Source organism: Hetaerina americana, unplaced genomic scaffold, assembly GCF_022747635.1.
Source record: "Hetaerina americana unplaced genomic scaffold, ioHetAmer1.1.p SCAF_1, whole genome shotgun sequence".
NCBI lineage: Eukaryota > Metazoa > Arthropoda > Insecta > Odonata > Calopterygidae > Hetaerina > Hetaerina americana.
This window is the reverse complement of record NW_027286069.1, coordinates 38,915,798-38,927,571: the sequence shown is the minus strand read 5'-3', so window position 1 is coordinate 38,927,571 and position 11,774 is coordinate 38,915,798. Positions and strand designations below refer to the sequence as shown.

At 36.1% G+C, this 11,774-nt stretch overlaps 1 protein-coding gene across 1 annotated transcript in view; it reads left to right on the top strand.

Annotated features, from left to right (window-relative positions):
• The window catches only part of LOC139701063 (uncharacterized), a 20,094-nt gene extending 9,051 nt beyond the window's left edge, over positions 1–11,043 (top strand). The window contains exons 3-5 of the mRNA XM_071599641.1: positions 147–1,967; positions 9,111–9,271; positions 10,760–11,043. Of these exons, the coding sequence (XP_071455742.1) occupies positions 147–1,967; positions 9,111–9,271; positions 10,760–10,795 (2,018 nt within the window). The 3' untranslated portion in view covers positions 10,796–11,043. The remainder of the gene's footprint in view (positions 1–146; positions 1,968–9,110; positions 9,272–10,759) is intronic.
• The last annotated feature ends 731 nt before the right edge of the window (positions 11,044–11,774 follow it).

Here is an 11,774-nt window from a genome sequence, read left to right as displayed (position 1 = left end):
TAATACTCTACCTTGTTTTGTTATTGTTACTCTGTAGTAATGCTTTTGATGTAAATACTTACTATTAAAAAAAATAATTTTATCGTTGCTCTAATTTTGTCCTAAATAAGAGTTTGTAACCATTGAAGTTTTTTTTTATTTAACAGGTAAAGCAGTAACTGATACTAAAGCACCAGGGACTGGAAGTTCACTTCATCCAAGTTCCGTAACAACAGGAATATCTTCAACAGTCAGTCGTGCTGAACCATATTCATCAACCAACAAAGCATTATCTGCTGAAAGTAGTATAGAGAAAGGGAATGCTTCTTTTTATGGGACAAGACCATTTTCCACTGCTACTCAAAGTAATCAAGTATCTTATGTTTCCAAGTCAGCAGAAGTGAGAGAAACATGTAGAAGTCATTCAGATGTTCAAAACCCAAGTTTATTGCAGAGTGAGCGAGGCATTGTGAGTAATGTTATTCAGCCAGCTAATTCAACCAAAGCTATAATTTCTAATGTGGATGTTTTGCCAGAAGTGAAAACAGAGAAAACTGCGACACACATGCCTCCAAATCCTATCCCTGGGAATAAACCATTGGGAAGCCAAGGTAATACCCCGATATGTCAAAGTGCATCCACTAATTGGGAAAAAGATACATCAAGAGGGGAATTCAACAAAAATGACATCATAAAGCAGCAAATTCCAGGTATCAAGGTAGATGATGGAATAAAGCCTCCAATCAGCAAGCCAAGTAGTTGTGCTTCTATTATTTCCAAAAATAGTTGTGAATCAGATGTAGTTGACAAGGCAAGTGTGAAGCTGCGTAAAACACAACACTCACGAAATCTTATAAAGTATGAAGGAGTTGTCTTTCAAATTTTAAGCACAAGAAATGCTAAGGTGAGAGTTGCTGAAATAAATGGGATACCAATCAAAAAATCGCAATGGGGAGCTGCTAATGCTGTGCACAAATATGCCCTTCTTACCTCGGATAGAATATTGCAAGAAAACCAGAAATTATGGTATCCATCAAATACCCCTATTAGCTCAATTTTGGCCAAGGGAGATGTTGTAATATTATTCTGCACAGCTCATAACAACCCAAGTTCTGGTTTCCAGCTTTTTGCATGTGAAGCTTGGCTAACAGATCAGAAAAACCAACTAAATAATGATGTCGATTCAGTGACCAGCTATTGCTCCCAAACTGGCTCTGAAACTCAGGCGAGTACTTCATCAAAAAAAAAGAGACCTAGAAATAGAAATAAAAATGCAAAAAAAATGGAAATGCCTAATGAAAATTCATACGATGTTAGTGATGTGGTTAATAATTGGCTTGATACAAATGAATACACACAAAACAAAAATGATTCTTCAAAAACATTGAAACTCATAGCTGGTTGCCACTATATCGGTAAAGTGATTGAGATGCGTCTCCCGTTTGCCTTTATTATTGAAATTTCCTCCAATGATGGCAAGCAGTCTGTTTTTGTCTTCGCAAATCATTTCCATCCACAAGGTATTAGCTTGCCAGCTGTGGTGTCTGGTGTTTCACTCGAGTCTTTTGTGAATATAGGAGATGAGATAGTCGTTATTCCTATCAAGAATACATCAATGGAAGAACACCAATTTGAATGGGTTGCCAGCAAAGCCTGGCCAAAAAATGTTATTTCAAGTGACTTGCATTGTTCAAATAAATCTGAGCAACCCATTATGAAATCGGAATCCGTTCTTCTGCCAGGTGATAAATTTGAGAAAAATCCTAACCAGAAAGCAGAGGTGCAATCATCGACATACTTAAAAAACCTCTATCCCTCAGCCAAGAATTGGAAAGAGTTTGATGGGATAATCCTTTCTCTACAGTATGACTGGGGACTTGTTAGAAAGACAGATGAGGGACAGCATGCCTATGCTTTCACCCGGAAAAATACTTATCTCTTTGGGTTGTCTCTTCAGCATTTTATCCTGGATGATGTACTGCAAGAGGGTGAGTAGATAACTATGAATATTGTAAATGTAATATGTTGAGATTTATGAACTAGTACATATTTGGAATGTTATATTAATTGAAAGCCTGACAACTGTAGTCTCCACTGCATCTGCATTTTAGTGAAGGCTGTAAAAGCATAGTGCAGTAACACGCCACCTCTGTAATATGGCCATTTAAATTAATTTAGTCACATTAAAAATAAGAAAAACAAAAGTTATTTGCTGTGTTCTTAGCAGGAAGGATATAGAATGCGAACAAATCATTTTAATTTGTAAGGAAATTTAGCAGGGACTCAGTTTTCAGTTGAAAATAGCTGACTAATATGTTACAAAATGTTGTATAAGTTTGTAACATAAATCAAAGTTAGTTCTTTCCATCATGACTGATTTCAAATATTAGTCTATTGCTTTCATTAGAGGTGGAATATTTTCTTTAAACTAATTATGGAAGGATCAGAGATAAACCATACCACCCTAAAGGTGTGGTACAGAATACTATTGTAACATCAGTAAAAGAAGTCTTGGTTTGATGGGGCCATGTCCATTTTTAAAGGTTGATATTATTATTATGAGGTAATCTACCAGTTGAGGTACCAGTAGGTTTTTGGATGGACATGACTACCAAATAAATATCTTCTGAATCCTAACAAAACACAAAATTCAGCAACCTACTCTACATCAGGTCCCTCTTCATTTCTGAGAACTTCCTTCATCCCGTCCAACATCCCTATCCTGTTCCTGCCCTTTCCTCGTTTGCGTAGCATTCTCCCCTCAATTACAGTCTTCAACATCCCACTGCCGGTCAATACACCCTTCATCCACTTTTCCTGCCTCCATAGGGTTTCTCCCAACTAGCCCGTCTATTCGCTCACCATACTAAGTACTTCCTCATTTGTTTTCCTTTCGGTCCATTTCACCTCCTCCATTCTTCTCCACATCCACAATTCAAAAGCCTCCAGTCTACGTCTATCCTCCTGCTTCAGTGCCCACGTTTCCGTGCCGTACATAGCTATGCTCCATATCAAAGTTTTTACGAGACTTTTCTTAATATCCTAACTCAACGTCCCTGTCATCAACTCCGTCCTCCTTGAGAAACCCTCTTCGCCTAGCGCAATGCTTCTCCTTATGTCTCTACTACTTTGACCGTGTTGGTCCAAAACACTTCCGACGTACATTAACTGTTCTACCTGCTCTAGTTTTTGCCCTCCTATTTTAATGTTTAGCTTAGCCTTATTCTTTCTAGAAAATCGCATAGCCTTGGTTTTATTAATTTTGATTCTCATTCCTTACCTGTCGCACTGAATTTCCAATTCACTCAGCAATGCTTGCAATCCCTTGGCTGACTGACAAACTGAAGCTTGGTCATCAGCAAACCTAACTGATTTTACGAATCCCTCGCCCACTTTCATTCCTACCCCCAGTTCTTTCCATGTCTCTTTAATCATTTCCTCTGCATACAGGTTGAAAAGCAATGGTGATAATGAGCAACCCTGCCTTACACCTCTTCCTAAAACTGCCCATCTGGGCTCCCCGTTCCCCACTTGCAACTGAGTAGTCTGAGTCATGTACAGGTTGTGGATTAGCTTCCTGTCCCTCCAATTTATTCCTATTTTCTTCAATATACTCATTAGTTTTTCCCAATTCTCCCTCCCTCTTCTCTATTCTAATATATTCTTCTATATCTAATTCCCTCTATCAAACGCTTTTGCAAAATCTACGAAACAGGCAAATATGTCCTGATTGTATAGTATTCCTCTCGATTTGTGATCTCATTACTGCAATGGCATCACGTGTATCTCTCCCCTTCCTAAACCCAAACTGATCATCCCATAAGTAATCATTTGCCCTACTCTCTATCCTTTTGTTTATGATCCTGAGAATAACTTTAGCTGTATTAGGTATCAAACTTATTGTTCTGCATCCTCACATGATGTAGCCTTTACCTTTTTCAGAATAGGAACAAACACTGATCTCACAAAGCCTTCCGGCCAGATTCCTTCATCATAGAAACTGCGAATCCGTCCATATAGCCTTCCTTCCACATTTTCCTAAACATTTCAGTAGTTCTGCAGGAATGTTATCTACCCCCACGGCCTTTTTAGTTTCGTCTCAATTAATGCCCTTTCTATCCCATCGTCGAGTATGCCTGGACATAAGCTATCTTCCTCTACATCATGTTCCTTTTCTCTGTCTAACTTTATTGGTCTAAGTTCTTTACTGTACAGTTCTTTTATATATTCCTTCCATCTCTCTTCGATGTTATCTGTTTCAACTATTATCTTACCCGACTTATCTCTAACTGCTATCGTTGATCTCCCTTTCTTACTTCCCGATAGTGTTTTAACCTTCATTTATAGTGCACCAATTTCACCCTTCCTCAGTAAACTTTCCATATCCTCGCACTTCATCTTCCACCATGCTTCTTTTGCTTTATTTGTTGCCCGCCTCAATTTATTATTTAACTCTTTGTACTTAATTTTGTCTAACTCTATGTTTACATTCTTCAATTTTCTCCTCACATCCATCTTTGCAATCATCTCATCCGTGATCCATGGTTTCCTTGTCCTTTTTCCATCAACAGTTCCTATAGTGTCTTTTGTGGCTTTCGATAACCCTTTCTTGATACATTCCCATTTTTCTTCAATAGTACTCAGCTCTTTGCCATCCTTCATGATTTTTTTTACAGCCTGTCGGTACTCCTTCCTTGTAAATCCATTTAATGCTTCTACAGTCCATTTTCTAACTCGCAGCCCCTGCCATATCTTTTTGAAAAGCTACACTACATATCATAACAACTAAATTGTGGTCAGAGTCCGCCAGATTTCATAACAACTAAATTGTGGTCAGATTCCGCATCCGCTCCTGGGAAGCTGTGCGAATTAATCACACTGTTCCTCAACCTGTGTCTAACCAGAATATAATCTAGCTGATACCTTTCTAAGTCACCTGGCATTTTCCATGTATATCTGCGCCTTCTGTAGTGTCTAAACCTAGTGTTGGTGAAGACTAACCCCTGTTGCCTGCAGAACTCAACTGCTTTCTCCCCGGGGTCATTCCTCGTGCCTAAACCGTAGTCCACCACCTCATAACCATCTCTTCCTTCGCCTACCGTCGCATTCCAATTCCCCATCACTATCAAATGTTTCCCTGCAGGAACACACACGATTATGTCCTCTAACTGATCATATATCCTATTGACCTCTTCCTCCTTATGGTTGCTCGGTGGCATGTATACGTGAACAATGGCCAAGTGCATCAGTTCTGCTTTTATTTCTACTAGTAATTTTTTTTTCCGTTGCCTGGTCTATATTGACTACGCTTCTTCCCACCTCTTTATTTAATATTATGGCAACCCCTCATTGGCTCTCATTGCCACCGCTGTATATTATTCTATAATTACTTTTTTTTATATCTACAAATATCATTACTCCTACCAGCGCAGCTCTAGGGGTCATCAGAACGTACAAGCCCTTCTATCACGTCAAGGTTGTAGTCAATCGGAGGGAAAGGTTGATAGGTCCCCCAAAAATGTTAGTGTCTGCTTCAGTTATCAACTAAATTTTATTCATGCATTGGGATCCATGAGACATCTTTCTGCTTCACATATTTGATCACTTGGAACCACCCAACAGCTTAAATACTTGAATATGATTAATCAATTATTTTTCATGGCACACTTTAGGCCAAAATTATTTGTCATGCCCTTAATGGTTACTTTTGTCTGGTAACTATAAGTTTTCTGAATATTGGAAGCTATACTAATCCAATTGTGAAGTGTTACATCAGTGTATATCAGGCTAATATTAGATGTAAAAATGACACAAAATTACAGTACTTCCCTTCCGAAAAGAAAAAATTTAAGTTACATTATCAGGGTTTGGTACCTGCATTAGTATTTACTTACGAAGGAGAGACTTATTGAAAAGTTTCTGACCTAACAAATTAGTGAGACATTTTTTCTTCAAATTTATTTTTATTTTTCAATATAGTCTCCTTTTCAGTTGGTACACCTTTTCCAGTGAGGCACTTACCTTTAACGCTATTGCTTTACTGATACTTTTTCACTATGATTTCATAAAAATATTAGGTTTGCAAGGGTCCAGGTTTTATCACATTAATTCATATACAAGGTTGTATATGGCATCTGATAAGGGCTGTTGGTATCAATTAAGTTCAGATAAATATGAAGGTTTAATTTTTAATTTTTCTTATCTAATTGTAGTATGTTTTAATAATACAGCTATCTATACTCTACAAGTTTGAATATTCTAGGTACACATAATAGAAGTCAGAAAAATACCATAGCATTAAGGACAGTTATAAGAAAAGACCTCAAGTCAGTGTTTGTTTTAGTGTATGGGATTTGTAATCTTTCATGGTCATTCCCGAAATGATTGGTGCATGTGGCATTGCATGTATAAGAGGGCTGTTCCATGAAGAGTGATCATATTATTGTATTTTCATAATTTTTAATATGAAGTTTCAATTTAATGATATATTATGCAGTGCAATGAATATCTGGCACTAGTGGAATCCATTCAACCCTACTATTGTATCAGCAGCTGCCATTGTAAGTGTATAATGCTTCATTTCCCAACACTTGTTTCTGATGATAAAGAACACTTTTCATTTCAATGTTTCTTCACCATAGGGAAAAGACAAAAGTCACAAGGAGCTAGGCTTGGACTATAAGGGACATACTTCACATTGCTTTTCATGGGATAATCACAAATTTGCTGTGGGCTTTGCCAAATCAATATGGACAAACTCGTCTCTAGTACAAGCTGTTGCAAGATGTTCTGCTTCTCTAAACCTGCTTGTGATTATGAAAAAATACTTTTACTATACCAGTATTTCGTTACATCAAGGGACCGAAAAAGTCACATGAGGTCAGGTATGGACTGCAGGGAGGATGAAGAACACACCTCACATTGATTTTTGCAAGACAATTGTGATTTTTCAGAACCCCCAGCACACAAGCACATCTATTGTGCGATTTTTCTGTTCCTGAAGTATTTTTGGCCCCCTCGGAAACAATCGATAATTCTGATATTGCTCTTAACATTAATCATTGATCTGTTATAATAACAGTAGCTATGTTACTCTTCACTTCCTCAAGAGCAGTGACTGGAGCTCTGTCTACCTTCCTCAGAGATTGTTTGCTGTCTTAAGACTTCAAAGCCATCTTCTAGCTGTGCTATAGGGCCCTCCATTCTCCCCCTGTATCATTGAGTAGACCTAGACAGATGACTAGTGCAGGAAAAAGTAAAACTTCAATGTAACATTACAAGTCACCTCAATTATTCCCACTGGTGAACTGAACGTGTTTCAACTTGCTACTACTGCCAATGATAAGCTACTGAAGTCAAATAAATTAAAATTGTACCAAATTTGCATAAGGAAGTAAGCTAGTAGTATTATTCAATTAAAGTTTTGCACCTAAAATTTTTTCAATAAAAATTTATTATCACTCATTATGGAACAACTCTCATAACATTCACCCTTTAAATAGATATCCAGTCTCAATGTGGCCATGTTTTGCATAAAATACCAGCTTAAATTTTCAATGAAAATCTTCAAAGTCAAGCTCATAGACCTTCTCCTGGAGGAATTTCATGGTATCAACAATGATTCATTCTTATGAAACGATCTATTTTTCAATTGACCTTAGTTTGTGATTATTTTTATTTATCAGTACTTTTTATGTGACAAAATTCTATCCATTTATCCTGCCTTTTTCCAGTCTACATTTGGAGGAAATGGTTAGAGACATGAGTTGGGCTAGAGAAAGAAATGAAAGTTGATCCAGAACTGATTAAGTTTGATTTTTATATGATCAAACTTCAGTTAATCGGTTAGCCAAGGGATTGCAATTATTGCTGAGCTCATTAAAGAGTCAGTATGATAAATATGGATGAGCGTCAAAGGGGAAAAATAAAATTTAATGAGGCCCTCCAGAAATATGAAAACTAAGATGCACAAAGAAGTTCGGGTTGAATAAACTAGAACTCATGGAACAGTTTACCTATTTTGAGTATTTTAGAAGAAAGTTAGCAAAGTAGTGAGGACATTTTAAGAAGAATTGTATTGGGTAAGGAAGCTTAGACACAGTGGAGGGAGCTGGTGGCAGGGACCATAAGTAAATATTTCTAGAAAAGTTCAAAACTTTTTGTGCATGAAGTTTAAATTTTTAGTAGTCTACTCCTGGGAGGCTTGGTCTTTGAGGCCAGATGATAAGCATAGTTGTGCCTTTTGAGATGTAAATGAGGATAGAAAAAGTGATATGATAGAAAGACAAACCAACGATGTTTTAGGCATGAAAAGGGAGGAAAGAGTGTTTGTAAGAAAAAATTTTTTCATGTACTCAACCTAAATTGTTGCTATGCTGTAGATGGATACATGCCTAGCTTGCTAACTTAACCTTGATCTGCTGAAAATAAAACATCATATTTGAATGCTCTGCCATTCTTTTCTCCAGCTCATCCTTGGTTCTTTCACCACTTCCTCTCCTTGTGCATTGTAAGCACATATGATAATGGACAGCACTACCTTACCCCCTGCCTAACCCTGTCCATCCTGATTCTCCATCTACTGCCCATACCTAAGCAGTCTGAGACATACAGATTGTAAGTCCCTACAGTCTACTTAGATCTTCTGAAATGCATTCATAAAATTTACCCAGTCAACTCTATTAAGCACCTTCTTGAAACATCTCATACCTCTTACCTTATTGAGCCGAAACTGATATTAAAAGAAGTAAAATTTATTTGGTTCTTAGAAAGACTTATAGAACCTCAATACATAATGTTGGCACCCATGGTTAATTTCTAATGCTTTTATTCAGAGAATGTTTTTTTTATTTTAATATGAATTATTATATTAATGTGAGGGCATCGTTGTTCTCTATGTTAATTATAAGTTCACCAGAATCTCCTAAAATAGTGAACTAAACCTAAACCATTAGCAATTAAATTATGATGTTATGATCCTGCATGGGTGGTGCTTCCACAGGTCTGCATGCAAAATGACTTCATAACGGAACACACTCAGGCCTAGTGTTTACACAAACCTTCTTTATCTATAGCCATAATATAACCTTTTAGTTGTAATAAATAAGTATTCTTATGATGTCTTTCATCAGGGCAGTTGGTGAAGTTTTCTATGGAGGCTGCAGAGATTGGAGCTATAAATGCTATTGCTGTATGGTATGAAAATAGATTACCTGATTTCAATGCATTTGATAGTGCTGCTGCTAAGTACTGCGGTGAAAGGGAGATCAAATTCTCCACTGAAGAGTCATTGGTAATTATTGGTTTCTTCACATGCTCAATCTTCTGAAGTAGCACTGATTATAAATGATTTCTTTTATCAAATATTACTTAGAAGACTATCATATGAATGATCATTCTCTAAGAAATGGTCCCTGCATTTTAGACACCTTGGAATCCTATTGAAGGTCTCCAGTAAATGACATCAATCATTAGAAATACTAAACGTGGTACTTGAACTTTAGAAGACTGTCACTCCAATGTGCTGCAAATCAGGTGTCAGTGTGGGATGGACCCATAGCCTAATTTCATATCTCATGTAACTAGGTTGTTAACTATGTGCATTATTCATTTTATTATAATTATTGAAAAGTAGTAGTCTAAATGACTTGAAGGTATTATTCAACCCTGAATATCTGGGGTGCTTACAATTGATTTTTTAAGCCTGAAGATGACCCAGAGTATCAAAATTCATTTAATAGATAAAATGTTGTGGAAAATTGTCAATTATCTTTTTTTAAAAATAATAGATTCCACAACTAATGTCAGAAATAGTTGCCTAACTTGAGAAATAATTTTTTTTATTATAATTGTTACTACTTAATATTCAAGTTACGATAGTCAACTTGTAAAGTACTAGGGCTGTTTGGAAAGTTACTTCAATTTGGCTGTAAAAAAATACTGAAATGGATACAGAACATTTATTATTTACAATTCAGAACCGGACATCTGTACACTTTTTTCTATGCACTCCGTTAACAGATCCAAGCATTTTTCATATCTCTGAACTAGTTAAGAAATTTCCTCAGCGCGAAATTCTGCCACAAGAGATCACAGCCAACCAATGATGGTGTCTTGGAGTTCCCTATCAAGACAAACCCAAAACTTGTGGTAGCCTATCATTTTAGTCAGGATTCCATGCTACAGACTCCTAGAAATCTGTAGAAAACTTAATAAAGACCTCATATATTGCAAAACATCAGTTTTGATGAACCATTTTGTCAACTTTATGGAGCAGTTCATTGTTCACTACAGATGGGCCACTATGTATTATCACCCTAAACATTTGTCCATTCACTGTTGAACGAACGACACCACCACGTTCAACAGTGTCACTTATCACTTACTCCATGCACTGCACAAATTTCCTGATAAATGTCAGCAGCTGTTAAGTTTTTTGCCAGCAAAATGCTTATCATTAAGCAAATTTCACATGTGGTAGGATTTCCAATTATTGTTCATAATTGTTATTTTCATTAATTATTATTGTTCATTTTGACTTGCTTCTGTGAACAAATGAAAAGTGGCGCAGCCTGCTAAACACTGCAGCTCAAGGCGTACTGCTCTAGTGTGTCTCTCAATACAGCAAACATTCGGCTCCCCCCACTTCTTCACATGCTACACATGAACAGAGGTTACTTCCTGGACAACCCTCGTGTTATATGCATAAATGCTTAAATTTAGGGTTCTTTATTCATATTTTATTTTAATACTTTATTGGATATTTACTTATTTATTTCAGATTCAACATGGAAAATCTATGTATGTTGAACAGTAACTGCAACCAGTCTCCCAAATGACTGAGTACTGTTATTGGAGCTGCTAAGTTTTGTGATCCTCATGTTAAGGAAGAGATTGTGTTTATTTTTTTTATTTCATAAAGGAAAGCATTCTTTTCTTTTTTAATATATGCTATGAACATATTGGCTAAGATTGCCTTTGTAGTTTTACTGAAGAAAATCTCTTTGTAAGAAAAGTTGTGAAGTTTCTGTTTTCTATAGAGTTGCATTGAATCTAAAAACGTTTGTGTTTATATATATATATATATATATATATATATATATATATATATATTATATATATATATATTTGTATATTTATATATTTTATATATATTTATATATTTTATATATATTATATATATGTATATATTTGTGTATATATATATATGTGGGTCATGACACTCCAGGGGTAGAGTGTTGGACCACTGACCAAAGGGTCCGGTTCAAATCCTGGGCAAGTGTCTCTGGGCACCTGCAGCTCCACCCAAGCTATGATTTTTTGGGCACCAGATCTTGCAGGTTAACCATAACCGGCCCCCCTACCCTGTTGTGTGCATTTCACACGCCGTTGGGCCTAGTACTCAGGGTAAACCTACGAAATGTGTGTGTATGTATACATATATATATATGTGTGTAGAATATATATATATATATATATATATATATATATATATATATATATATATATATATATATATACCACGATTGTACGGAAAAACTCACACGAGCGGCACACTAATGGGCTGACACAGTATAACACAAATAGAATAGAATAGCAACATTTAAAAGGACACTCACATGGTAAATTGTTCGAGTGTCCTTTTAAATGTTGCTATTCTATTCTATTTGTGTTATATTGTGTCAGCCCATTATATATATATATATATATATATATATATATATATATATATATATATATATATATATATATATATATATATGTGTGTGTGTGTGTGTGTGTGTGTGTGTGTGTGT